This window comes from Mastigoproctus giganteus, chromosome 9 (genome assembly GCF_048544385.1).
Source record: "Mastigoproctus giganteus isolate SK-2022 chromosome 9, ASM4854438v1, whole genome shotgun sequence".
NCBI classification, from domain to species: Eukaryota; Metazoa; Arthropoda; class Arachnida; order Uropygi; family Thelyphonidae; genus Mastigoproctus; species Mastigoproctus giganteus.
The window spans coordinates 102720802-102748587 of record NC_143583.1 but is presented as its reverse complement, the minus strand read 5'-3'; the positions used below and the strand labels follow the sequence as shown (position 1 = coordinate 102748587).

At 39.7% G+C, this 27786-nt stretch overlaps 1 protein-coding gene across 1 annotated transcript in view; it reads left to right on the top strand.

Annotated features, from left to right (window-relative positions):
- The window catches only part of Sirt6 (sirtuin 6), a 105642-nt gene that overhangs the window by 42466 nt on the left and 35390 nt on the right, over positions 1-27786 (top strand). Inside the window, exon 3 of the mRNA XM_090380750.1 lies at positions 17356-17598. Coding sequence (XP_090236876.1) covers positions 17356-17598 — 243 coding nt within the window. The remainder of the gene's footprint in view (positions 1-17355; positions 17599-27786) is intronic.

Sequence of the window (27786 nt, the reverse complement as noted above, 5' to 3'; positions counted from 1 at the left end):
CAAACTGTCGGCCTCTACCACCCATGTAGGCAACTTATTCCAGTAATTTATAACTCGCTGGATAAAATAAAACTTCCTGCATTCCAATCTAAACATTTCCCCCCATAACTTGAATTTATGTCCCCTAGTTCTAGCATCATTTGTAATCTTGAAAATTTAGTCCTCATTCATTTTACTGATACCTCTCAGAGCCTTAAACACCTCAATCAAATCTCCTCTAAGGTGTCTAGTTTCCAAACTCTGCAACCCACATATTCGAAGTCTTTCTTCATAAGGACGCTCTTTTGCCGAGCTCACCAGGCGAGTTACCCATCTTTGCACCCTTTCAAGAAGCTCGATGTCTTTCTTTAGGTGCGGTCTCCATACTTGAACACAGTATTCCAAGTGTGGTCTAACATAAGCCTTATATAATGGGATTATCACATCCCTATCTCTACTTGCAAAAGTTCGATAGATCATCGATAGGACACCATGGGCCTTCCTTGCAACCTGTTTACAATGCTCAGAGAATTTCATGTCTGACCGTATCGTAACACCCAAGTCCCTTTCCTCCAATATTGGGTTTAGTTGAACTCCACCAAGTGAATAAGTTTTTTTGGGATTACTGTTTCCCAGGTGTAATACCTTACACTTTGTTGGATTAAAGCATAGCTGCCATTTTTATGACCATTCCTGAAGTCTATCTAGGTCTCTCTGAAGAAGCTCAGCTTGACAGTGATCATTAACTACTCTATCAATTTTAACATCATCTGCAAATTTAGACATCACGCCCTCTATCCCTTCATCAGCGTCGTTTATGAAAATTAAAAACAATAGTAGTCCTAATATTGATCCTTGGGGAACCCCACTTCTTACATCAACCCAATCTGAGGAATAGCCATTTATCACAACCCTCTGCCTCCTGCCCTTAAGCCATCCTTCTATCCATCTAAGGATTTTCCCAGTGATTCCAACCTGTTCCAGCTTATAAAGCAACTGCTCATGTGGGACTGAGTCAAAAGCTGTGCTGAAATCTAAATAAACAATGTCGAAATTATTCCCTAAATCCAGCTCGTGAGTGACCCTTTCGAAATAGCGAACCAGATTTGTTAAACATGATTTTCCTTTTACAAAACCATGCTGAGTATCCTTGAGAATTTCAATTCGATCCAACTGATCCTGAATTCCACCCTTGATCATTGCCTCCATGATTTTCCCTACTACTGAAGTCAGACTGACAGGTTGATAATTTCCAACTTCACTTTTAGAGCCACCCTTATGTATGGGAGATACATTTGCACTTTTCCAATCCAAGGGAATCTCCCCAGAGTCTAGTGATGCACGCATAATTAGCCTCAATGGTTCAATGCACTCGCTTGCTGCCTCTCTTAAGACTATAGGGTATATTCCATCAACTCCAGGAGCCTTACTGGTCTGTAGGCGCGAAAGTTTTTTCATTAAATAATCTTACGAAATTTCAATATCATTAATTACATATTTTTTAACTTCGCCCCCACAATTTCCCATTGCCACAAAAGGCTTTTCATTTGTATATATCGATGCAAAATAACTGTTGAGTTCATCTGCAACGGCAACTGTTGTATTTATTACTATCCCCTTTCCCTTATGTAAAATTCCAATCTGGTTTGTCCTGCTCTTCTTGGCATTTATATATGTGAAGAATTCTTTATCCTCTTTGCTCTGTTTGCTAGTGATTTCTCATAAACTGCCTTTGCCTGTCGAACCTTTTCTGTGGCTCTATTACAGATCACCTTGTAGCTGTTATAGGCTTCAGTACTTTTTATTGCTCAGTAACCTTTCCATGCCACCTTTTTCTGCTCAAGTAATGTGGCAACTTCACTATTCATCCAACTTGGAACCCTTCTCGTGGAGTATTTTTTTAATGGTATATACGCATTCAAGGCATCTGTGATTAATGTTTTAAAAGCGTACCACAGTTCAATTGTATTCATTCTCAGCGCGATATCTACCCAGTTAATAGAGGCCATGTAGTACCTTAAAGCATTGTAATTTCCTTTTCTGAAATTAAAACCCATTCCTTTGCCTTTTACTTCTACTACCTCTCTCGTCATCATCCACTGTAGAACTCCGTGATCACTTCCTGCTACTGGTTCCTCTACTGTCAGCCCTGTTATGTCATCTGATTCATGTGTGATGATGAGGTCTAGGATATTATTTTCTCTAGTACTTTCCCTGACATGTTGATACAAATAACAGTCATCTAGTTGATTTAAAAATTTTGTTCCCCATGTCGAGTTTCCTTCCCATTTACTCCAATCAATTAGAGGCAAATTGAAATCACCCGTAATAAGGCATTGACGCTTACTTGCCCATTCCATTTGCATGTAGAGGCTTTTGTCATAATCTTCACAATCACCTGGTCTGTAGATTACTCCTACTCGCATTATACCTTTGTTTCCAACTATCTCACACCATACAGACTCTATACTAGCATGTGAAATGTCTGAATCCGGGAAAGCTATCGTCGCACTCAGGCTGCTTCTGATAAGAAGCATTACCCCACCACCCCTTCTATCTACCCTATCCTTCCTAAATACATTATACAAGCCGTACTGAAACTCATCATCCCCACTTTCCAGGTGGCACCACGTCTCCGTAAGCCCTATTATGTCCGCGTTACTTGTTTTAACCAGCAGTTTGAATTCGCTCATTTTATTGACGACACTGCTAACATTACTGTATAAACAATTAAGATTTACTGTTCTTGTATATTTAACAACCCTAACACAACCCTTGAAGTTTTTTAGGCTCTCTTCCCTGATATTAGCTACCCGCTCACGTGAAACGTTTCTGCCCCCAGAAACATCTAGATAATACATCCAGTTGGGGTAACAGATAAGAACTCTTAAGGTATGTGCAAGGGTTACTTTGACCAATATTATCAGATAAATGCGTGTCAGTATTACCCACATCCCCCCAACTAGCAGTTTCCCTGAACCTTTAAGGTATCCTCAATAATACTGGCAAAAACTTTTGCACCACCCTTGTTTAAGTGTATCCCGTCTCTACAAAACAAATTCCTTCTACCTACAAGTGTGGGCCATGCTGATAGAAATTTACCCCCTAAAGCCTTGCAGATTCCTTCAAGTCTTGAGTTAATCCACAAGGCTCTTAACATATAATCCCTCCTATCGTGTCTGGGTAGAATTGCAGACACATAGACATTATGGCCTAGCTCGTGACATTTCCTCAGCATGGTCCTGTATTTTTCCAACAAATTGTCAGATCGTGTACGTTTAATATCATTTGTCCCCACATGAATAATAATATTTTCTTTACCCCCTTTAAAATCTGACAATCTGTTGGTGACATCATCAATAGTTGCTCCCGGCAGACATACCCTGGTTCTGGTCCACCTATCCTTATTACAAAAAATATTCCCCGTTTCCCTGACAATGGAGTCTCCTAATAAAACAATGTCCTTTTTAACCAGAGTAGTTTGCACTTGGTTTTTCTGTTTTGAGGCTCGAATCGGGTGTGCATCACTTGGTAGATTGCTGGAGTTTTGAGTCCCTGACAAGCTCCCAGATGCATTATTTTTGAGGGCAAGCACTCGTTTTTTCAGGGACTCAAATTGTTCCATCAGTGCACCAAATTGTAATTTAAGATCGGTGCACTCCTTACATCGATCACAAAGAAAAGAATCCCCATGTAAGGTAGGATTAGTCACCAGGTCGACCTTGGAAAACATTCCACAGGTTCCACAATGGATTAAATCATTACTCACCCGTAAATCGCCATCGGCTATTTCTGTGTGAGTCATGATACACTGTGATGTGTTTAAGGCAGATCTTGTAACTACCATTATAAAATTAAATAAAAATCAATGTAAGTAACTTTAAAAAATTATATCTATAATATTATTAAAATCAAACAGTTACAGGAAAACCTATAACAAAATAATCCAACAATATGTAAATAAATCTAATATTTAAAAGCACTATCCAAAAGTAAACCACTTAACTGAGGAGCCCTGTCTAAGCACATCCGCTCACCTCGAATGCCAACAGTCGAATATCAGCAATGCCAACCTGCAGTTCATTGAACCAAGTATGCACCGCCTTCTCAGGGTTGGTAAATTCTGCCATGATTACAGTTTTGCAATTATGCTGCCATCTACTGCAGAGTCCATGGAAGTGGTTTCAGATTTGTATCATGTACCCTATTCACAAAATAATGTTTCAGTTTTGTAAAGGAGGTTTGTGTATAACCTGTAGACACAGAAAATCCTCATGGGGTACAGATTAAAATTATATGTGCAGTCCATTGGTAAAGTTTTTTTTTATTATTATTATTATTTTTTTTTTAATTTTGGAATTCTGGAAACAGCATCTCTCAGTTTGGCAATTTTACTGCCTTGCTAAGTGGTGCACAACAGTGGAACTGCATTGGACAGCCCAAATAAATTTGTAAATATTCTTTATCAGCAATAGTGAGATTAATTAATGACATATCATGCTATCTGATCTATGAGTAATATATGGCTATCACAAGTCTAATTGAGTGCTAATATGGCATCCCATAAGATGACTCCCTGTTGCTAGTTGCTAAGCTAAATGTCTCAACTCATCTATCCTATTCTTTCATTTACTTGCATCTGGCTTAAATTCAGTTGCTTTTATACTTATTCCTAACATGGATGGGGGATATGGTTCATTTTCTCAAGTCCTAGAGGTGTCTGGATACTTTGGCAGTATAGTGTCTGTGTATGCACATATATCAATTTACTGTTATCCATTAAATTAAAGAAATGAATTTTTTTAAAATTTATATGTACACATTTATTGAAATCTATTAGTTAATTCTCTATTAATTGTGCATCTAATCAGAAATAAAATAATGAAATTACCAAAACAAAATTATTTTAAAACACGGAGCATCACCCAAAAAAAAACTACACACCACCCATCCATACCTCTCTAAGAACTTGTCCAGTTCCTCCTTGAACTCATTCAAGGAGGAACCCACTTTCACAACAACAGATGGAAGCTTGTTCCAGTAATCAACCATGTGCTGACTGAAGGCAAATTTCTGCACATCTATCCTGTAACTATCCTTCCTCAAATTGAATTTATGCCTCCCCTCATGTGTGTAGTCTGAGCAAGAGGAAGAATGCTGTCATGGAGCTTACTCAATCCACCCAAGGCATTGAACACCTCAGTCAAATCTCACAAGTGTCTATTCTCCACATGTTGCAGTTTGCAGAACCAAAGCCTTTTTAGACCACTGTTTTTTTTCCCTTCACCAATCTAGTTGCTCTTTTCTGTACCTGTTCCAGCAGATCTACATACTTCTTAAGATGAAGCATCAAGAAGCATGCATTACTCAAGATGTAGCCTAACTCTTGCCCTGTATAATGGGATAATCACCTCCTGCACAATACCCTCTCCCCCAGTCCTTTTCGTTTTCCACTACCCCGAATGTAGTACCATTCAGAATAGTAGAAAATGAAATAGTAGAAAATGAAATAGTAGAAAATGAAATATGCTCCAACTAATGCTATTTCATTTTCACGAAAATGAAATAGCATTAGTTGGAGCATATGATGCAAGAAAGCAAGCTTATACAGCATCAGCTAAAAAAAACCTTCCCATTTCACCAATCTGGTCACTCCAAGTGTTTGTCCAGTTCGGCTTTAAATTTATTTAAGCTATCAACTTCCATAACAACAGTCTGTTCCAGCAATCAACTACCCGCTGGCTAAAGGAAAACTTCTGCACAATTACCCACTTTACTGTCTTTCCTCAATTTGAATCTATGCCCTCTCAGGTTCTTAATCTGAGCAAGCAGAAGTATCCCATCAGCATTGAAAACCATTCAAGGTCTTGTACACCTCAATCAGATCATCTCGCAGGTGCCTAGTCTCCAGATGCTGCAACTTGCAGAATTTAAGCCTCTCTTGGTATGAGCACCCCTTCCTCTCACCAATCTCGTTTCCCTTCTCTGTAGTCGTTCTAGCAACTCTACATCCTTCCTAAAATGAGGCCTCCAGACCTCTATGCAGTACTCAAAGTGTGGCCTGTACTGCCTTATACAAAGGTATAATCACCACCTTGTTGCTGTTAGCAAAATTCCTATATATCATTGACAAAGCTCATTGACCTGCTGGCAGTGCATCTGCACTGCTAAGAGAACTTCATGTCCATCTGCACAATTACCCCCAGGTCTCTTTCTCACCCCCCCATTCAGAGTGTAGTACCACAGTTGGTATGTTTCTCTTGGGTTACTGCTACCCATATGCAGTACTTTGCATTTGTCAATGTTAAACTTCAGTTGCCACTTCTCAGCCCATCAGCCTAACATTTCTAGATCCTGTTGCAGTAGCATACTGTCTTTACTGTCATTAACAACACTGCCAACCTTTGTATTATGTGCAAACTTCAACATAAGCCTGATATACCTTCATCGATATCATTGATAAATACACAAAACAACAATGGGCCCAGCACCGAACCCTGGGGGACTCTACTAATAACATTAGTCCATGTAGAGCAGTGTGCATTTATTACCACTCTCTGTTGTCTCCCACTCAACCATCCCTTTATCTATTGCAGCAACTTGCCCTTAATGCCATACTGCTCCAATTTGTATGGCAGTCTTCCACGTGCAACAGTATCAAAAGCTTTCCTGAAATTCAAGTATATGATATCAAAATTATTTTTTGCATCCAATTGCTTTGTGACCGTATCATAGTATCCAATCAAATTGGTCAGACAAGGCTTCTCCTTAACAAACCCATGCTGTTTCTGAACTATTACAGGGTGAGCCTAGATGATCCTGCATCGCTTCTTTAACAAGTGACTCCATTATTTTCCCTGGAAACGAAGTTAAACAAACTGGTCTATAATTATTTGTGTCACCTTTTGAACCCCCTTTGTGAATTGGGGATACATTTCAGTCCATAGGGACCTCCCCTGAATCTAACAATCCTCTCATAATTATGGCTAAGGATTTGCTTGCTTCCCTCGTTGCCTCCTTAAATATAACTGAATAGATTCCATCTGCATCAGGTGCCTTTTTTTATGTTTAACTTCAATGATTTCTCCTCCACTTTGCTCTCTGTTATTACAGAATCATTTAGCTCTCTGTTAGAGTTCAGTAAACTTCTGTCCTCCCTTTCCTTACAGAATTCTTCATGTGTGAATGTAGATGCAAAATACCCATTCAGTTTGTTAGCTATCTGAGCAGGATTATCAACAGTCAAACTGCCAACATCAAGTGGACCAATCTGATTCATCCCCTTCCTTCTAGAGTTTACATAAATAAAGAAGTCTTTGTTGTTTTTCTTTGTATCCTTTGCCAAGGATTTCTCGTGGCTTATCAGCCTTCACTTGGCTTATCTTTGTGATATGATTACAGACTAGCTTATATCTGCCATAGGCTTCTATGTCACCTGATAATTTATATGCATCCCACACATTTTTCTTCTCTGTCATGAGCCTCATTAGTTCATCTGACATCCATTTAGGTCAGAATCTTGAACAGTATTTCTTAGTTGATATGATATGCCTAGTAGCTTCCAAGATTAATTCCTTGAAGGCTTCCCATTTAGAATTCGCTGTTTTTAACATCATCAGTTGATTCCACTGTATAGAATTTAAAAACCGTGTGAGACCACTATAGTCACATGTACAAAACAAAAACCTTCCCTTTACCCTTGATGGTAGTTATATCTTTAAGTAAATCCCACATCAGTAGAAGACTGTGATCACTGTCACCTAGTGGTTCCTTTATCTGCAAATTCCTAATGCATGAATCATCACTGCTGATAGTCAGATCAAGGGTATTATTCCCTCTAGTTGTTGTCCCTCGAACATGTTGCTTTAGAAAACAACCTACCAATAAATCCACAAAAGTCTTGGTAGCATGCGAGTGACCAACGCACAAATTCCAGTCAATATCTGGAACGTCCATGGGTCACAGGATCTCATTCCTATACCTGCATGCCGTGAGGATCTCTGTACAAGCACAGTGACTAAAGCCATCCCATACCATCAGTCTATCTCCACCAAACCAATTGTGTTCCTTGTTTTGGATCTGGTCCTCTTTCACACAACACTAGAAATCAAGAAAATTTTGAATGCAGCTTGTACCCTGATATGAAGAGTGCCATTCCTCAGCAGTCCAATTATGATGTTCAAGTGCTCACATTCCTCTGGCCCTATGATGTCAGGCACTTAACGCATTTGCTGTATCAGTGCACATAAGTTCAAAATTAACCTAAGTGATGTGCCTTAATGCAGTCACTACAGTGTATGAGTGTTGTAAAAGTAAAGGCACATGAAATGAATTGCTCGATTCCATTGGCACACCAATTTAACTATTAGCATCAACAATTTGTTTTTGTTTATAGCTTGGTACACATTTTTTTTTTTTGTTTATTGCTTGTGTGGAGGTTAGGTTATACATAAACTAACCTTCACACAAGTTTTTTTTTTTTTTTTTATGTGAACCCCAAACACGCGAGGTATTAGAACCTATAGTACTTAGTACCGTGCTTGGGTTGGAGGTTGAGAAGACAAAAGAAGATATTTGTTGACATTGGACTTGAACTTCTGTAGATTGTAATTTTCAGGAAATACGTATGAAGGAAGGTTGTTCCAGAAAACGGCAGTTGAATGAATAAATGAGGAAGATGAAAAGTTGGTTCTGTGGGTTTGAAGTTGGACAGTAAATGGATGTTGGCAGGTGGCGGCACGTGTTCGAACTGTTTTGAAAGAGAGCGGGAATTAGCATTAGCATTAGTAGAGGCATTTGATGCAAGAAAGCAAGCTTATGCAGCATCAGCCAAAAAAAAAAAAAACCCACTTCCACTTCACCCCTCTGTTCGTTCAAAATACCTGTCCAGCTGAGCCTTAAACTTATTTAGGCTATCAACCTCCACCACAAGGGATGGAAGTCTGTTCCACCAACCAACCACCCGCTGGCTAAAGGCAAATTTCCGCACGTCTATCCTACATCTGTCTTTCCTCAATTTGAATTTATGCCCTCTCAGGTGATTTTTCTGAGCTAGAGGAAGAATCCCATCAGCATTGAGCATGCTTAAACCATTCAAGGCTTTATACACCTCTATCAGATCACCTCGCTGGTGCCTAGTCTCCAGACACTGTAATTTGCAAAACTTAAGCCTTTCTTCGTAAGAGCACGCCTTTGTTCCATTCACTAATCTTGTTGCCCTTCTCTGTACTCGTTCCAGCAGCTCTACATCCTTCTTGAAATGAGGCCTCCAGACCTGTATACAGTACTCTAGGTGTGGCCTGACCATTGCCTTATGCAATGGAATAATCACCTCCTTATCCCTGCTGGAAAAATTCCTGTATATCATTGACAATACTCCATGAGCTACTCTTGCAGCCCGTCTGCACTGCTCAGAGAACTTCATATCTGCCTGCACAACCACCCCCAAGTCCCTTTCATTCTCTACCACTGTCAGTGTAGTACCACAGAGTTGATACGTTGCTCTGTGGTTGCTGTTTCCCATGTGTAGTACTTTACATTTGTCAATGTTAAACTTCATTTGCCACCTCTCAGCCCATCTGCTCAACCTTTCCAGATCCTGTTGCAGCAGCATAGTGTCAGTAGTGTCCTTGACAACCCTGCCAACCTTTGTATCGTCTCCAAACTTGGACATTAAGCTTGATATACCATCATCAATATCATTTATAAATACAGAAAACAATAATGGACCCAACACTGAGCCCTGAGGGACTCCACTAATAACATTAGTCCACGATGAGCAGTGTCCATTGATTACCACTCTCTGTCTTCTCCCCCTCAACCACCCCTTTATCCATAGCAGCAATTTGCCTCCAATGTCACACTGCTCCAATTTGTGTAGCAGTCTTCCATGTGCAACAGTATCAAAAGTCTTTCTAAGATCCAAGTATATAATATCAAAGTTATTCCCTGCATCCAGTTCTTTTGTGACTGCATCATAGTATCCAATCAAGTTGGTCAGGCAAGACTTCCCCTTAACAAAACCATGCTGTGTCTGAGCTATAACTGAAGTCTTGTCTAAATGATCTTGCAGTGCTTCTTTAACCAGTGCCTCCATTAATTTTCCTGGAACAGAAGTTAAGCTCACAGGTCTATAATTATTTGTGTCAGCCTTTGATCTTCCTTTGTGAATTGGGGTCACATTTGCACATTTCCAGTCTATGGGTACCTCCCCTGAGTCCAAGGAAGCTCTAATAATTATGGCTAAGGGTTTGCTTACTTCCTTTGGTGCCTCCTTTAATATAACTGGATAGATCCCATCCACCCCGGGTGCCTTTCGTGTGTTTATCTTCAACAGTTTCTCCTCCACTTTACTCCCAGTTATTTCAAGATTCTGTAGCTTACTGCTAGAGTTGAATACACCTCTGGCATTCCCCTTGCTGAATAACTCCTCATGTGTGAATGTCGATGCAAAATATTCATTTAGTTTGTTAGTTTAATTTAGTTAATTATAGAAGCCAATTCAGAAGAACAGTGCCCATGGAAGTATCTGTAGAAGAGGAACAGTGCGTCTATGAGAAAGCGAGTGGAGAGACTCTGTTAGAGACGAATCATTAATTAACCTAACTGCCCTCTTCTGAATGGAATCAAGAAGCCTGAGAGAGGTTTTGGGGGCACCACCCCAGATATGGGAACAATATTCCATGGCAGGGCGGATTTGCGATTTATACAGAGTGAGCAGCTGTTTGGAAGAAAAGTAACACCAAGAACGAAAGAGAAAACCAAGTTTTTTAGATGCAGAAGAAGCAATATTTGTAATGTGCTTGTGGCAAGAGAGATTAGAAGTCAGGGTAATCCCCAAAAGAGATATATCATTTTGCCTAGAAATCGGAATGTCACTAAAGATAAGCATAGGAGCAGAAGAATCCTTTTTGTGAGATATAAGACAAGACTGAGTTTTAGAAGGGTTGAAATCAACTAAGTTGTCTTTGCCCCACTGGAGAATTACCTGAAGGTCGGCATTTAAGGAATTGGTAGCAGATTTTCGAGAAGTTGAAACTGATTGAGCAGGACAAGGTTTCTCAAAATGGAAAGTTGAATGCAATGTGCTATCATCGGCAAAACTATGGATAGGATTTCCAGTCAATGGAAGAAGGTCATTGATATACAAGAGGAAAAGAGTGGGGGAAAGAGCTGAACCTTGGGGGGACAACGGCATTAGTGGAGAAGTTAGAAGACAGAGAGCCATCTACCATCACCCTCAGTGAGCGATCAGAGAGAAAACTGGATAACCAATAACTAAAAACAGTTGGCAAACCATAAGATGGAAGCATGTTTAGAAGACCTTTATGCCAAACACGATCAAAAGCCTTTGAGATGTCAAGAGCAACTGCTTGTGTTTCGCCAAACCTTTCCATTGAATTAGTCCATAAATGGGTAACATAAGCCAGAATATCACCAGTGGATCGACACTGATGGAATCCATACTGGCGATCGTTGATCAGATGGAAGGTTTCTAGGTAGTTTAAGAGTTGGCGGTTAATTGATTTCTCCATTACTTTAGAAAGAGTAGAAGTAATTGCAATTGGACGATAATTGGATGGGAGGGATTTGTCACTCTTTTTAGGAACTGGCTGGATATGAACAAATTTCTAAGCAGAAGGAAAAACACCTTTGGAATAAGAAAGTGAAAAAAGGCGACAAAGAATAGGAGTAAGTTCAGGAGCACAGGTTTTGAGAACAAGTGGAGAAATTCCATCAGGACCTGGAGCTTTCTTAGCATCAAGATTCATCAAAATCCTTCTGATATCCTTTTGACGGAAGACTACAGGAGGCATTGAATGGAGCGTGTTGGGAATGGTGGGAGGTGTTTTACCAAGATCATTAATACGAGCTGGAAGGAAAATGGGATGCTAGCAGGTCAGCTTTATCCTTGGCTGAAGTGACAACAGAACCATCTGGTTTGGACAGAGGTGGGAGCGGAGATGGGCAAAAGTTGCGGCCAATAGCTTTGGCAAGAGACCAGAATGCTCGGCTACCATTAGGGCAAGAAGCAAGTTTTCTACTCTTAGCCTGTTCAAACTCTAGTTTGGACTGATTAATGACTGCTTTACAATTGTTGCGAGCTTTGGTGTAGGCAGAAAATGAAACTGAAGAATTAGAAACAAGCCAATTACGGTATGCAACATTCTTCTCTTGGACAGCCTTAGCACATTTATTGGAAAACCAAGGTTTAGATAAAGGACGAGATTTTAAAGTGGAGTGTGGGAAAAAGGATTCCATTCCTGCAAGAATAATTTCACTGACACGATCTGAGCAAACGTTGACATCAGAAGTTTTGAAACAGTAATCTGACCAAGGAAAAGAAGAAAAGAAGTCTCGCAGGTCATCCCATTTTGCATTCTTGTAATGCCAACCAACACGAGGTTGGGAATAGCCATGAGATAAAGGTTCCATTGGAGAAGAGACAATCACCAAGTTGTGATCTGAAGTACCTAAAGGACCTCTCACTTTGACCGTATACTTAGAAGGGTTGTTTGTGAGAAAAAGATCAAGCGTATTGGCTGTATGATTAGGATTTTCCGGTATTCTCGTAGGTAAATGAACAATCTGTGCTAGGTCATTAGTAATTGCAAAAGCCTCAGCATCTCAACCTGTTGGGTCGGTGTGACTAGAAAACGGAAGCCAGCTGGAGTTGTGAACATTAAAATCACCAAGGAAAATTACCTCATTGTTAGGAAAGTTGGACTGGAGAAAGTCAAGTTGCAAAGAAAGGAAAGCAAAGAGCTCCAAGTAATTAGTGGAGTTGGGAGAACGGTAGAGACAACAGATGAATTTGACACAATGAGGTAGAGAGATTTTAAGCCAGAGAAGATCAAAGAGAGGAGACTCCAAATTGCCAAGTCTCTGACAGGGAATATCAGAACAGACATATGCACAAGTACCACCTTTGAGGCGAAAGGAATCATACAGCGAATAATTTGGGCATCTGAGGTGAGCAGTAGTTGAAAAAGTACATGGGGTTTGGCAGACTGCAAGTGGAAATAGACATCGTTGAGATTAGAATTGAGACCACGTATATTTGTGAAATGAATTAGGAAGTCCTTGGGAGGTTTAGATCTTTTCGCAGATAAGCTTTCTCTATTAGTTTGACAATTCATGGTGTATTCAATAGTAAGAAAAAGTGGGTGGGACATGCTGTATGAAGTAATGAAATTTTTGGATATGGCGTACATGTGATAAGAATATACCTAGATCCTTGACATAACGTGGCCTTGACAATGCTCCCTGCATACACACTACTCGGACTCCCTCCAGTCACTATCTGGCAGAGTAGAGGTAGCAAGATTATACACTAGCTGATCCGGAAACCTCCTGGAGAGTTACCAATAGGTTTGGTCCGGTGTACTAACTAGCGGCCGGCGTGCGAACACCGGTTTAGAGCTGTACCCTCGAAATGTAAGGAATATTGGATCTCGCCACGACAATAATCATAACCTCAAAGGTCTTCAATCATATTACATGGTGGAAGAGATAGGGAAGGGTTGACCGAAACTTAGCTCTAGAGACTAAACATGGGTTCCACCACTTCAAGCCTCCAATAAGCAAAGTGGTGGTATTTCACCAGTTGATGAGAGTTTGTTTGTTTGGTTTTTTTAGGAGCATTAGCAACTAAGGCCATATTGCTCCGGGATATGCGGTGGTCATATCCTGACCTTTCCACATCCTCTGTATTTGGTGGCGACGGGCTCGAACCCCGGTCTAATCAAGAAGCGTGTGCTACGCACTGCTGCTCCTTCCCACCTGGCTACGGAAGTGCCGTTGATGAGAGTCATCTACCACCTAGTACTGCCTGGTAACATAGAGGGGCGGCGTACCTCCATGTGGTGTGGGTGCCACACCTCAACCCCTGCTTACGTTGGTTCACACCTGGGTGGTTACCCACCATGTACTTGTGCATGTAGGTTATACCCAGGATTACTAATAGTCCCACAATTGTGAAGGTGCAAGCAGAGGATTTGGCTGTCACAGACCGTCCAGACTTCGGCGAAATTGGGTCCACTTGACTTGAGTGTCACCCGAATATCAGTTCCATCAGCGTTTTAGACTCCCAGGTAGCAAGTACAGTTTGTCTGGCATATCTGAGAGAATGTCTGTGTCAACCTCAAGGACCTCAAGTTAGTTTATGTATAAACTAATGCGGAATAAACTTTCAATAAAATTGAGTTTTGTTCTGATTTACAGTGCTCAACCCAAAAAGTAAGTTTTTGCTTTTAGCTATGAATTCTAGACTTTTACTTTTCAACCATTATTTACAAACTTTTGCAATGTCAAGGATTTCAGAATGTTGTTATTTCTCAACATTCTGAAAATTACAGCACATTGAATGAGCCTCTCAAGTATATATGGCAGCAAATGTGTTAATGGACTACACACTGTAGGTCTTTTTTTGCTTAAAGTCCATGTGTGTTTACGGTATTTGGTTTGGGTTGACACCTGTGTCCCTGTTGTTGCTGCAGAGTGTCCGAGTAGCTGGGTGGCTACTCATGCATTTGACTGTCAACTGCAACAGGCAAGGGGGGAAGAGAGAGAGAGAGATAGCAATCTTGCCTTAGTGTTGTTGGTCTACAGCTCTGACATGGACATCTATGAACAATCTGAGTCTTTTAGAACGATTCAACAACCTGACCATGATGTTTTGTGTTTGTACCCTGCAACATGGTGTTATGACTGTCTCAACTCTAGTCTCTGTTAATGACTCTCCACACAGGAGACTCGGGCAAATGCATTTTGAGATGCTTCCCTATGATAACTGAGAATTAGTGTCTTTTGAAACCGTAGTCCACAAATGAGATACATCTACAATATAGCTGAGTATGTAATGAAATGGTTGCACACCTGAATCTGAATGATTTCATGATGTATTTGTTGGAAAACTTAGTAATTTACACGTGCATATCAGTCTGTAAGCTTGTGCTGTTATCATAGTGACATTGGATACTGATATGGTAAACTGTTCAATTGGAGGATCAATGTGCAGTGATCCCCTAATTGTTTTGACCAGTATATAGTACATAAATATTTTATTAAATAAACTGTAAAGCATAAAACTGGCTTGCATATATAACATCTACCATTTCATTAAGTGGAGTTTTAAAATGCTTTTTTCCTTGTGTGTTTTCTGTATCATATGCTATAAATTCAGTTCCAAGTAGATTTGACCTTTTGTTAATCTGATGTAATTTTGCACCAGAATGTTCAAAAAATCTCCCATAATTGTGTGTATCGATAGGTTATGCCTGAAGAGGAAGCAAATGAATGATATAGTCAACAAGAGTTTAAAATATGAATTTGATAGTATAAACCTGAAATTAAAATGAATATAACATTAACACAAAATGATTACAGTAAAAAATAAATTGAAAACAATTAAAAAATCAATTGAACACAATAATCAATTGTTTTTCAAAATTTACGTTAAACCTTTTTTAAAAATTAATTTTTAATTGTTTTTTAATTATGTTCAATGATTTTTTAATTGATTTCAATTTATTTTTTACTGTAATCATTTTGTGTTAATGTTATATTCATTTTAATTTCTGGAGTATCATATTGAGGTAAATTTCTCTTATTCTTCTAGATATTGAAATCAACATAAACTGTATTGAGCATCATAGCTCTAGTTTATACTATCTATTTAGATGATGAAATGTGATGGTTTACAGTAGAGCCCCTCTCCCTTTTCTTTTATAAAGGTCACATCACTAACTGTTGAATCAAGAATTCATTCTATATAATGTAAAGCTATATATAATGAGTTTTTGGTCTGCATAAGAAATTTTTGGTCCTGGATTTAATTTGGTTCTTCTTCTTCATATTTAGATCTCCATCTGTTTCCATCATGATTTCTGCATTGTTCATAATTTCATTTTCCAACGAATATTATATACTGATACTATGGGTATCAGATGGACTGTATTTTAAAGTGGGAAATTTGGCAGGTCAGTCAGTCAGTCAAGAGGGTGTCTGCTGTATATGCCAGAATATACAGTAGTTCTCAAATGAAATTCCTCCAATGAAAATATGAAGAAAGCCCATACCAAGTGATGAGGTGGCGGTATATCTGAAATAGTTATTAGAATATGGACACCTTTTTAAATAAATATCAGTATACTCTTATTTGAAAGTAGCTCATTGATGGTGCAGCGTGTTGCATTAAAAAAAAAAAAAATTAAAAAGAAAATTGCATATTTTCACATGTTTAGACTAGCAAAAAAGGAACAAAACTGTTCTACTACAGTGTATAAATTCATTTCTTTAATTAGTCTAGGAGCTTAAATTATATTTATGTAAAATGTATATAATTTTTGTTCCATATAAGACTGGTCAGCAGTATATGCTAGAATATACTGCTAAATATTTTGCTATGTTTGCATTGGATGCATAGATTGGGAATCACTGATAAAATTCCTCCTGTTGTATCTAAACAGAATTGTTCACAGTAACATTTTGACTTCTCTCTTATTACTTTAATTTTCAGAAGACAGAGAGAGAGTACATTGGAAAAGCAAGGAGAAAAACCTAAGATCAGTACCTCTTTTGAGGAAGTGGTGCCAACTTATACCCACATGGCACTAATTACACTTATTAAGGCAAGATGTGCATTATGTAGTTACTCAGAATGTAGGTGGTTTGCATTTACAAAAATATCCACACACTAAAAGGTGTGCAGATATTTTTACAACCCTTAGCAAATCACATTGATTCCTGTTTGAGTTGGGACACAAATTGGGAATCACCGATATAATCTCTTTCCTGTTATATCCAAGCAGAATTGGACGTAGTAACATTTTGACTTATCTCAAGACATTTTTCCAACATGAAAAAATATATTTAAAATTTTTCTTGGTTTGTTTTTGCTTTTATGTTATTGGTATTGGTGTTCATAACTGGTTATGAATACCACAACCCCAGGGGCTCACACCTGGTGAGTTGAGCTTGGCACACCCAGGGTCCTGAGCCGGATATCAATTATTCTTCTCTTTCTTGGTAATTCTCTCTCTCTCTCTCTCTCTCTCTCTCTCTCTCTCTCTCTCTCTCTCTCTCTCTCTCTCTCTCTCTCTCTCTCTCTCAGGGTAACTCAGGATTTTTTTTTTTTTTTTTTTTTTTTTTGGCTGGTGCAGGATAAGCCTCAAGCTTCCTTGCATCATATAGCTAATAATAATAATAAACTGGTTATCAACACCAAAAAAGACTTCAGTCATTTCATTGAAATTTTCAGGCTAGACAAATAAAAAAATATATATATTATATTATCAAAATACATTTCTTAATTAAAAATGTACTTTAACTAACATTATTTCTTTCTCAAATAATAAGTGTTACTTTACTTTTTAGAGGACCAAAAGGTGTGTGGACATTGGAAAAACAAGGAGAGAAACCTAAAATCAGTACCTCCTTTGAGGAAGCAGTGCCAACTTATACTCACATGGCACTTATTGCACTTATTAAGGCAGGATATGTGCATTATGTGGTTACTCAAAATGTAGATGGTTTGCATTTACGATCAGGCTTCCCTCCTGAAATGTTATCCGAACTTCATGGCAATATGTTTCTAGACAAGTGTAACCAGTGTTTCAGGTGAGATAGTTATTTTTTTAATGTAATTTGTTTTCACTTAATTATTGTTGAAAAAAGAGTGCATGGGAATTCATATTTAAATATACTTATTCCCCAGCAAGAAGTTAAGTTAATTTTAAAAGCTACCTGTAAAGTCTGCCACCTAGCAAGATTCTCGTAATTTATAGAAAAAAAAAAATAAGTTAATTATACATCATTATGTATTGGGTATTTAGCACTTGCTCTAGAACAGTGGTTTTCAACCGGGGTGCGGCAGCACCTTAGGGTGCTGTAACAACATTCTAGGGGTGCCACATAATTTGGGTTTAAGTTACTTAAACTTATTATTTTTTAAAAATTTATATATTTATTTCATTAAAAAAAGGTGTACAGTATCTTTTTAATTTTTTGGTGATCTATAATTGATGTTTACTTAGTACCTCTATATAAAGAATAAAATTATTATATACTGTATATATATAATTTGTATTATGAAATGTAATTTTATAATTATATTATTGTAATAACTATCATATATAATATATATATTTTTTTAATATTATATATATACAGAGAGAGAATCGGATCTAACAGGCAGAAAATTGAGTAGGGGTGCCGCAAAATAAAATAAATGACTTAGGGGTGCCATTATTAAAAAAAGGTTGAAAACCACTGCTCTAGAATATGATGTAATATGATATGATAAAGGTAGAGCTTGCCTACAATAAGAATGTGATACAGTAAGTTTTTTGCTGGGAAAACTTCCTATAAGCTATCGAGCATGGGAATGGATGATGTCAGTTTAAGTATTAGTAATAGCCATATGGTGCAAGGAAGTATGAAACTTTTGCTGCACTAGTCAACACAAAAAAGAGAATAAAATAAATAAATCATAATAAATAATTCTATCTATGTGTTCCCTCTTCATATAGGTAACTGTTTATATGATCTTTGAATTTCCCCAATAAAACTTCATACAGTTCATTTTAAACTCCTTTCATGGTAATTTGAATTTATGGTTACTTGGAATCGTATATGAATGAAGATTTTGAATTCATTCATTTTAATATCCCCTATCAGAGACTTATGGACTACAAAAGAGACCCCGTAAAGTGCCTGATTGCCAACCTCTATAGCCCACTGTAGTCTTTCCTCATGTGGTTGTCCTTTTGCAGCTCTCACTAGGTGTGTAGCTCGCCACCTCTGGACTCTAAAGAAACTAATGTCATTTTTCAGGTGTAGTCTCCATATTTGGACAATATTGCAGCCTTATTCAAGGGGGGGGGGTTCAAGGAAGATTTGTATTCACCCAGAAGTAGTTGTGATAGAAAGGTGAATTTATTTTTTTTTTTTGTTTGTTTGACACCTTGAAATCTCTGTAGCAACCGTACAAATTTTGGTTTCAATCTGGAATTCATTTTTTTTCTTTGCTGCTCAATGAAGTGAAGTGTCACAATGGATAAAGTGGAATACAGATCAGTGATTCGGTTCCTCTTTCTCTAAGAAAAACACCCAAAACAATCAATGAAGAAAAGGTTGCTGTTAATGGAGATGACTGCCCAGTTTACAGTGTTGTTGCACGTTGGTATAAACAATTCAAATGTGGAAGAACCTCAGTGCTTGATGAAAAAAATCTCAGGATGCACAGCCATTGCTGTTACAGAAGAGTGTTGCATTTATCCTGGAAGATTGCTGTATTAGTTTCAAAGAACTAGCTACAGAGCTCAAAATTAGTGTAGGATCTGTGAAGAACATCATCAATCAAGTGTCTGCTAGATGGGTTCCCAGACTTTTGACCTCTTACCAGACAGAAAGGGCGCAATGTACACATGAAATGTTGTTGATATGCCAGGAAAAGAAAGAGTTTATTTCACAGCTAGTTACCATGGGTGAAACTTGGATCCACCACTCCGATCCCAAATCTAAATAAATGTCTAAATGATGCAAGCATGCAGAATCATCATCCCCTCAAAATGGCAAAAGGTGCAACCAAGTGTTTGCAAAGTGATGTTGTTAGTTCTTTGAGATCAGCATATTGTAATACTAACAGATTACCTTCAAAAGGGCTGTTCTGTGATGGAAAAATATTATTCCAATCTCCTCATAAAGCTACATGCTGCTATAAAAAAAAAAAATGGGAAAATCTGTCAAAAGATGTGCACCTGCTCCATGATGATGCCCCTGCACATTCCTCATGCTGCAGTGAGGTGTGCCCACAAATGTGGGGTTGAAATATCGCCACATCCTGCTTATTTCCCTGATCTTGCACCATTGGATTTCTTCCTCTTTCCTGCCACAAACTCCTTTCTTCATGGAAAACACTTTGCTGCTGATGACGAGGTGATTTCTGCTGCCGACTGGTGGTTTGAAAGATAGTCAGAGGACTTCCATAAAACTAGTTAGTTTTATAGAAGTCCTCTGACTGCTGGCAAAAATGTGTCATTTTGGCTTGTGACTAGTCACAACTACCTCTGGGCAAATACAAATTTTTTTTTTTGAGCCCCCCCCCCCTGTAAGTGGGATTATGATCTCCCTATCTCTACAAGAAAATGTTCTATAAATCAGTCATAAGACATCACGGGCTTTCTTTTCCACTTGTCTGCACTGCTCTGAGAACTTTATGTCTGATCATATTATAACTCCTAGGTCCATTTACCCTTTTTAATTCAATGCCCACCAAGTGTATAAGTTATTTTGGGGTTGCTATTCCCCAAGAAGACCTTGCATTTTACTGCATTAAAACATAGCTTCCACGTTTCTGACCATCCTTAAAGCTTGTTCAAGTTATTCTGAAGGAGTATAATTTGGTTCCAATCATTAATCACTCTCTTGATCTTGACATACTTCCCCCACCTTAAGAAAATCAAAAATGACAGGGATCCCAGTATTGATCCTCAAGAAATCCCACTTTTTAACACTCGACTCATTTGAAGAGTGGCCATTAATCATCACCCTCTACCCCTCCTTCCTACCTTTCAGTTTATCTAAGGATCTTGCCTGTGATTCTAAGTTCCACCTCATCCCACTGTAACCACTTATGTGAGACAGTCAAATATTTTGCTGAAATCCAAATAAAAAGTGTTAAAATTATTTCCTGCATACAGCTCGTGAGTGACCAAAATAGTTAACCAGGTGAGTTTAATATTATTTTCCCTTTAAAAAACCATGCTGTTTCCTTCAGAATACTGTTTCTATTGAAATATCTCTGTATTGCATTTTTGATCATTGCCTCCATGACTTGCCTTAAAATCAAAGTCATACTGACTGGTCTGTAGTTATCTACTTTTCTCTTAAAATTTGCCTTTTATATTTCTGATACATTGTCATTTCTTCAGTCCAAAGGAATCTTCCAGTTTCAGTGCATGTGCTTAAGATCTTACTGACTTATTGTATTCTCTGACTGCCTCCATCAGAATTACTAAGTATATGCCATCAACTCCAAGGGCTGTACTTGTCTTTAAGATCAAAAGTTTTTCTAATGAACAGTCTTCTGTAATTGCAATATTATTAATTTTATACTGCTCAGCTTCAAAGCACCCCTCGACGTGGGCACCTGTACGTGGTGAGGGGACCTCCCAGTGACGCTGCTGGACTTCCAGACTAGCATCACTGGGATCCAACGCCCACAGCCCAGGTTCCAGGCTTACATCAATGGAATCCGGCGTGTTTGCCGTGCGCTGCGACCCGTGGAAATTCGGAAAGGGGGATCCTGGTGGTTGAGGGGCCCAGCTTCAATACACCACTTTGGCCCCTGCTTCGACAAGACGGGTGGTCCTGGAAGGCCCGGCTAGGATCAATCGGCTAGTAGGCTCGCCTGCGAGGGTCAACCGTGTCAATGACACGCCCCTACCCTCATGGTCCGAGGGACAGGATTCAGGCTGGCGGCGGTGCGGGTATAGTGTCTGGGTAGCCCTGGCGTCCCACTCCCGAGCGCATTTATTGCATGCCGGGTAGTGGGCGTCCCTTTGGGCTCCGTGGTGGGTGGGGAGCCCGGGCACTGAACCATATAAAAATCTCTATGAATCCTGATAAATATATTCCTTCAGGGGCCCCAACCGGGTCCCTATCTGAAAACAGAGACGGAGAGACAGATAGCATTATTGCTACAAAGAGGCAGCGAACCGAATTACCATCAGGGCCAGTCCCAAGGTTCTTAATCATGCATTCTACCAATGAGACACCGATTGGTAAAATGTCGCCCTTTTTTATTCAAAAAGGGTTAGATGGGTTAGCAGGTTCACCCAAATCAGTTAAAAGGCTTCGTTCTGGAGACCTTTTAATTGAAACTAAAAATGACAGGCAATCAGAACATCTACTCCGAACAACATCAATCGGAGGAATCCCTATAACTGTGACACCACACAGAACCCTAAATTCATCGAGAGGTGTCATTTCGGAGTGGGACCTTCTCGACGTCACCGAGGAGGAAATCTGCTCCGAATTAAAACCACAGGGAGTTATTGCCGTCAAGAGAATCACTGCGCGAAGGGATGGAAAAATTGTTAAAACCAGGAGTGTTATCCTGACTTTTAACTCTCCCAAACCTCCTGATGAGATTAAAGCTAGCTACATCAACTGTCCAGTGCGTCCATATGTTCCAAACCCTTTACGGTGTTTTAAATGCCAGAAATATGGACATTCTCAAATGGCCTGCCGTGGAGTCCTTGCATGCGCTCGATGCGGTGCAAAGGACCACGAAACAACAGCATGTTCAGCTGCAAAACCCACCTGTATTAACTGTGAAGGCGAACACCCGGCCTACTCACGAGCATGCCAGAGGTGGAAAGAAGAAAAAGAAATTCAACGGCTGAAGGCAGAGCTAAATATATCATACCAGGAGGCAAGGAAATCGGTCAAACCCCTGAATATCAACAAACCTACCTACGCCCAGAAGGTAGCAGGGAGATGTTCCGTCGGAACTCAGACGGACATGACCATTCCTCCAAAGGAGTCTTTCACTCCCATCGCGCGATATCTTTTAAGTTCTCAAAAACCTGCACAAAAGGACCAATCAGCTGCCACTCCTATATCGGTACCTCCTAATGCTCCACGAGTAACAAAAGTAATTATGAAAGAAAAGAATAAGAAAGGGGAAATCCCCCCTAGTACCCAAGAAAAGATGGATGTCGAGCAGAAGGAGGTACCCGAAGATTCAGTCTTGGAACTCTTTGCGGAGGAAGAAATGGACACGGGACAGCGTCCATTCTTCCCCAAAAAAGATAAATCCAAGACGGATAAAAGTAAGCCCTCAGCACCTCGGAAGCCGCCTGATGAACCCACCAAGCCAAAATAATGGCTAAATTCCTAAAATGGAATTGTCGTGGATTCCGGCGAAATATTGATGACATCAAGGCCCTCCTGCAAAAGCACGGGCCAGTTTGCTTTTGCTTGCAGGAGACATATCTAAAGGCAAATGATGATCCCACCATGCACAACATCACATTTTTTCGAAAGGATAGAATTGCGGATGGCTCTGTACATGGGGGAGTGGCTATCCTTGTGGGTAACCAGACCCCAGTGCAGCCCTTGCTAATTACAACCAGCATAGAGGCTGTTGCAATTCGCCTTTCAGTGGGATTTTTAATAACTGTGTGCTCCATTTATTTGCCACCTGGGAATGATATCTCCCAGGCAGACCTTGATGATCTTCTAACGCAGCTGCCTCCCCCTTTCTTACTTCTCGGGGATTTTAACGGACATAACACCCTGTGGGGTAGTGCCAACATCAATGGAAGGGGACGAGTCATAGAGCGTATGCTAAATGACAATGACCTTTCCCTTCTAAATACTGGAACAAATACTTTCTTCCACATGCCTACCCGTACTTTTTCTGCCATTGATCTCTCTATCTGCTCCCCTTCTCTACTCCCTTCACTCACTTGGGAAGTGGAGGAGAATCCATACGGAAGCGATCACTTCCCTGTGATAACCTCGTTACACAGTGGGAGACCATGTCTTCCCTTCAGGTTACCACGGTGGAAGTTTGATCAGTCTGACTGGACTGCCTTCCAACATCAGGCAAATTTTGATCTTAGCACAGTCAGTCAAGAGCCTATCAATGATGCAGTTAAGTACATCACAGAAATCATCGTCCAAGCAGCTGCTAATGCTGTCATAAAAACATCAGCCCGGTTTCCACCATTTCCCAAACCTTGGTGGAATTCACAATGCACAGCAGCAAAAAAGGCTCAAAACAAAGCGTGGGGGATATTTCGCCGATATCCTACCACGAACAACCTTATAGCCTTCAAACGTGCATGAGCCAAAGCACGCTACATCCGTCGTCAGAGTCAAAAGGAATCGTGGATCCGTTTTACATCATCTATTAACCAGTCTACCAACTCTAAGGTAGTCTGGGATAAAATCCGGAAAATGAAGGGGAAATATACATCCCACCCTTCTTCAATCCTAGATTATAATGGATGCGCTATTGCAGATCCAGCTGCAATAGCCAATGCTCTTGGGGAAACATTCTCTAACATCTCCGCAACATCCTCGTACTCCCCAGAGTTCCTGGTCCTGAAACATAAACTGGAAAAACAAGCACTTAATTTTAAGACCAAGGGCCTCTATCCCTACAACGGGGCGTTCACTATAGGGGAACTGAAAAGAGCCCTCACTCTTTCCAAAGCAAGTGCTGTTGGACCAGATGGCATCCATTACGAAATGATTAAACATCTTTCACCAAAATCTATGGATTGTCTGCTCCTTCTGTATAACAGAATCTTTACTGAAGGGCAGTTTCCGGACTCCTGGCGAAAGGCAATCGTTCTTGCCTTCCCTAAGCCAGGAAAGGATCCAAAAGTCACCACCAACTATCGACCTATTGCTCTGACTAGCTGTTTGTGCAAAATCCTGGAGAGAATGGTCAATTCTCGTTTAATATGGTATTTAGAATCAAATGACCTTCTCTCCAACATCCAGTGCGGCTTCCGAAGGAACCGGTCCACTTTGGACCATCTTATTAGATTGGAAGCATCCATCCGGGATGCTTTCCTAAAACGCGAACACTTGGTGTCGGTGTTCTTTGACATGGAGAAAGCGTATGACACAACTTGGAGATTTGGCATTTTAAAAGACTTACATAGCCTAGGCCTAAGAGGGCATCTGCCCTTTTTTATTCAAAACTTTTTAGCCAATCGATCGTTCCAAGTTTGTGTGGGACCCTCACTCTCTTGCTCCTTTAGCCAAGAGGAGGGAGTACCACAAGGATCAGTATTAAGTGTCACGCTTTTTGCCATAAAAATAAATTCCATCACAGAACAACTTCCTCCAACTGTAAACAGTGCCCTCTATGTTGATGACTTTAGCATTTTTTGCCAGTCGTGCAACATGAGGGTTATTGAAAGGCAACTGCAGAAAGCCATTGATAGTCTGAATTCCTGGGCACTTGCTAATGGCTTAGGTTCTCGCCGGAGAAGACCGTTTGCGGACACTTTTGTCACAAGCGTAATCTTCATCCTGAACCTGAATTAAGGCTCGGACAAAATGCTATTCCAGTAGCAGCGAACACAAAATTCTTGGGACTCATATTCGTCAACTCCGCACAAAGTGCACAAGAGCCCTCAATATGCTCCGCTCGCTCTCCTCCTTATCTTGGGGTGCAGACCGATGCACCCTTCTACGGCTTTACCGTGCACTTGTGCGATCCAAATTAGATTATGGGTCCCAAGTATATTCTTCAGCCAGAGACAGTGTACTTCGATGGCTGGATCCTGTCCATCATCAGGCTATACGTATCGCTACTGGAGCATTTCAAACATCTCCTGTCCAGAGTTTATACGTCGAAGCAAACGAACCACCGTTATCGTTTCGACGTAAGCAGTTGTCTTTAAAGTACGCTTTAAAACTGAAATCCCTGCCAGACCATCCTACGTGGCCCTTCGTTTTTGAGCCACGATGGGAAAACTTGTACAATACCCATAAGACTGCCAATCGTCCTTTTGGTATTTGTCTCCAAGGGCTACTCAATGAACTTAATATCAAGGTAGACAAGGTTGCCCAAACATCAAAGCAACTCTTTCCACCCTGGCATGCTCGTGTCCCGGCATGCGACTTGTCACTTAGAAACTGGGCAAAGTCGGACACTCCATCATGTGTCTACCTGCAGCTTCATTCAGCACACCGAACTGAATATTCCAACTTCGCGCCAGTCTACACAGACGGTTCGAGGTCAGAATCATATGTGGGATCTGCTGCTGTCTTTACAGACAGGACTATATCAGAGCAGATTCCCTCTGAATGCAGCATATTTACTGCAGAACTGCACGCTGTAGAGTTAGCCTTGGATCATATTAGTAAATGCCAATACCAACGGTTCATTTTATATTCCGACTCTCTTAGCATGTTACAGGCTTTAATATCTGTGAGGTATAATCCTCATCCAGTTCTGTCTAGCATTCAGCAGAAGATTCACGTTCTCCATGAACGCGAATATGACATCCGCTTCTGCTGGATTCCCAGCCACATTGGGATTAGGGGAAATGATTTGGCTGACGCCGCAGCCAAATCAGCAATTCCCAATAATAACCGCTGCCTGTTAGTTCCCTATACAGATTACAGGCAAATAATACACCAAAAGATATATTCCCAATGGCAGGACTTGTGGAATAGACAGACTGGGAATAAATTATATTGTATAAAGCCTGTAATTGAACCGTGGCAGTCTAGTCTGCGCAGGAATCGTAAGGAGGAAGTTGTTCTTGCCCGGACCCGCATAGGACACAGTTATTTAACTCATTCTTTTCTGCTGAGGGCTGATGACCCTCCTATGTGTGAGTCCTGTGGCACAATTTTAACAATAAGACACATTTTAGTTGAATGTCCAGATTTTAGCAATATCCGTTTTACCGCTTTTAATCATCTGACTGAGCCATATACACTCAGTCAGATTTTATCCGACAATGACAACGTGTCTGCTGTTTTTAGCTATTTTAAATTAATAAAAGTTTTTAATTGTATTTAATTTATGCTATTGTTTCTTCTTTATTGATTTATTTTTTATATCTTTGTTATATGTCTGGACATGGTGGCCTTACTAATTAGGTCACCGAGAATTTAAAATTTTTTAAATATTACCTAGTCTTGGCACATTATAGCCGTAGTTGCTAATGCGCCAAAAAAATCCAAACAATCAATCAGCTTCAAAGCACATTATTGTGTTAGGCTCTGTTCTCTCTACGATTGATTAACCTTTCACCAAGTGCACACAAAGGATTGTTTTTTTTTTTTTTTTTGTGTGTGTGCACAGGGTGACTTCAATCCTGTGCATGCTCACTTGAAAAATCAGCTAGAAATAATTCAAAAGTGTTCACTTTTTTGATTCATTCCACCATTATTTTCAATCTTTTCTGAATGCAACTATGAAAAATCAATTTTTTATATTAAAAACATAAATTTAATTAATTTTGAAGTTATTTATTGAAAAGTGCATGCTTCAACAAACATGTTACAATTGGATGCCAGCCTGTCAATAACAGGGTCATTACTGCATGAAATGTGAAGCGCACGTGTCAACAGTGTGATTCCAGACAATGTTTCACTGTCATAAAGCCAAAGAGCATTTCCAAATGGAGGAAAGCACATGTCAATAAAGTACATGGAAAATGCCACTCAACATTTGCATATAATGAGGTTTAACTTATTCTTGAATTTTTTCAAATTATGTGATAATTAAGAGAAATTTTTGGAATTTTCAGTGGAGTAATCAAATAAGCATTTTAAAAAAGAGCTGTTAGAAGTTTCAGCTGTGTGGACAAAGTAAATGAAGAGCATGAATTACTGAAATATTATCTAGTGTCTCATCGACCCTCACACAACTGGCTTGGGGTTAAGCTTGGTCTTATGTCCAGCTTAGCGACTTATGCCATTATCCAGGGTTCAGCCTAAGTTGCTAATATCTTTTTAAATCACAAAGTATCACCCAATAGGTGAATCTGTTCTGCATTTAAAAATCTGAGACATCAGGAGACAGCTGTCTCAGAGTTTACTGTCTTCTCATGAGCCAGCAGGTGGCCTCTATTAGTAAATATATGCTGAACAAATGAACAGTTGTATTTAGTCTTAGTGAACAGCCAAGCAGTGTTTGGAAGAAAAAAATTCCATTTAAATACATAACAACTGTAATGTGTGCATTTATTCATTAGCTGGATTGCACTAACCCTATGCAGTATCGTAATATAAGATTACAGGAGATATTAATGTTATTAC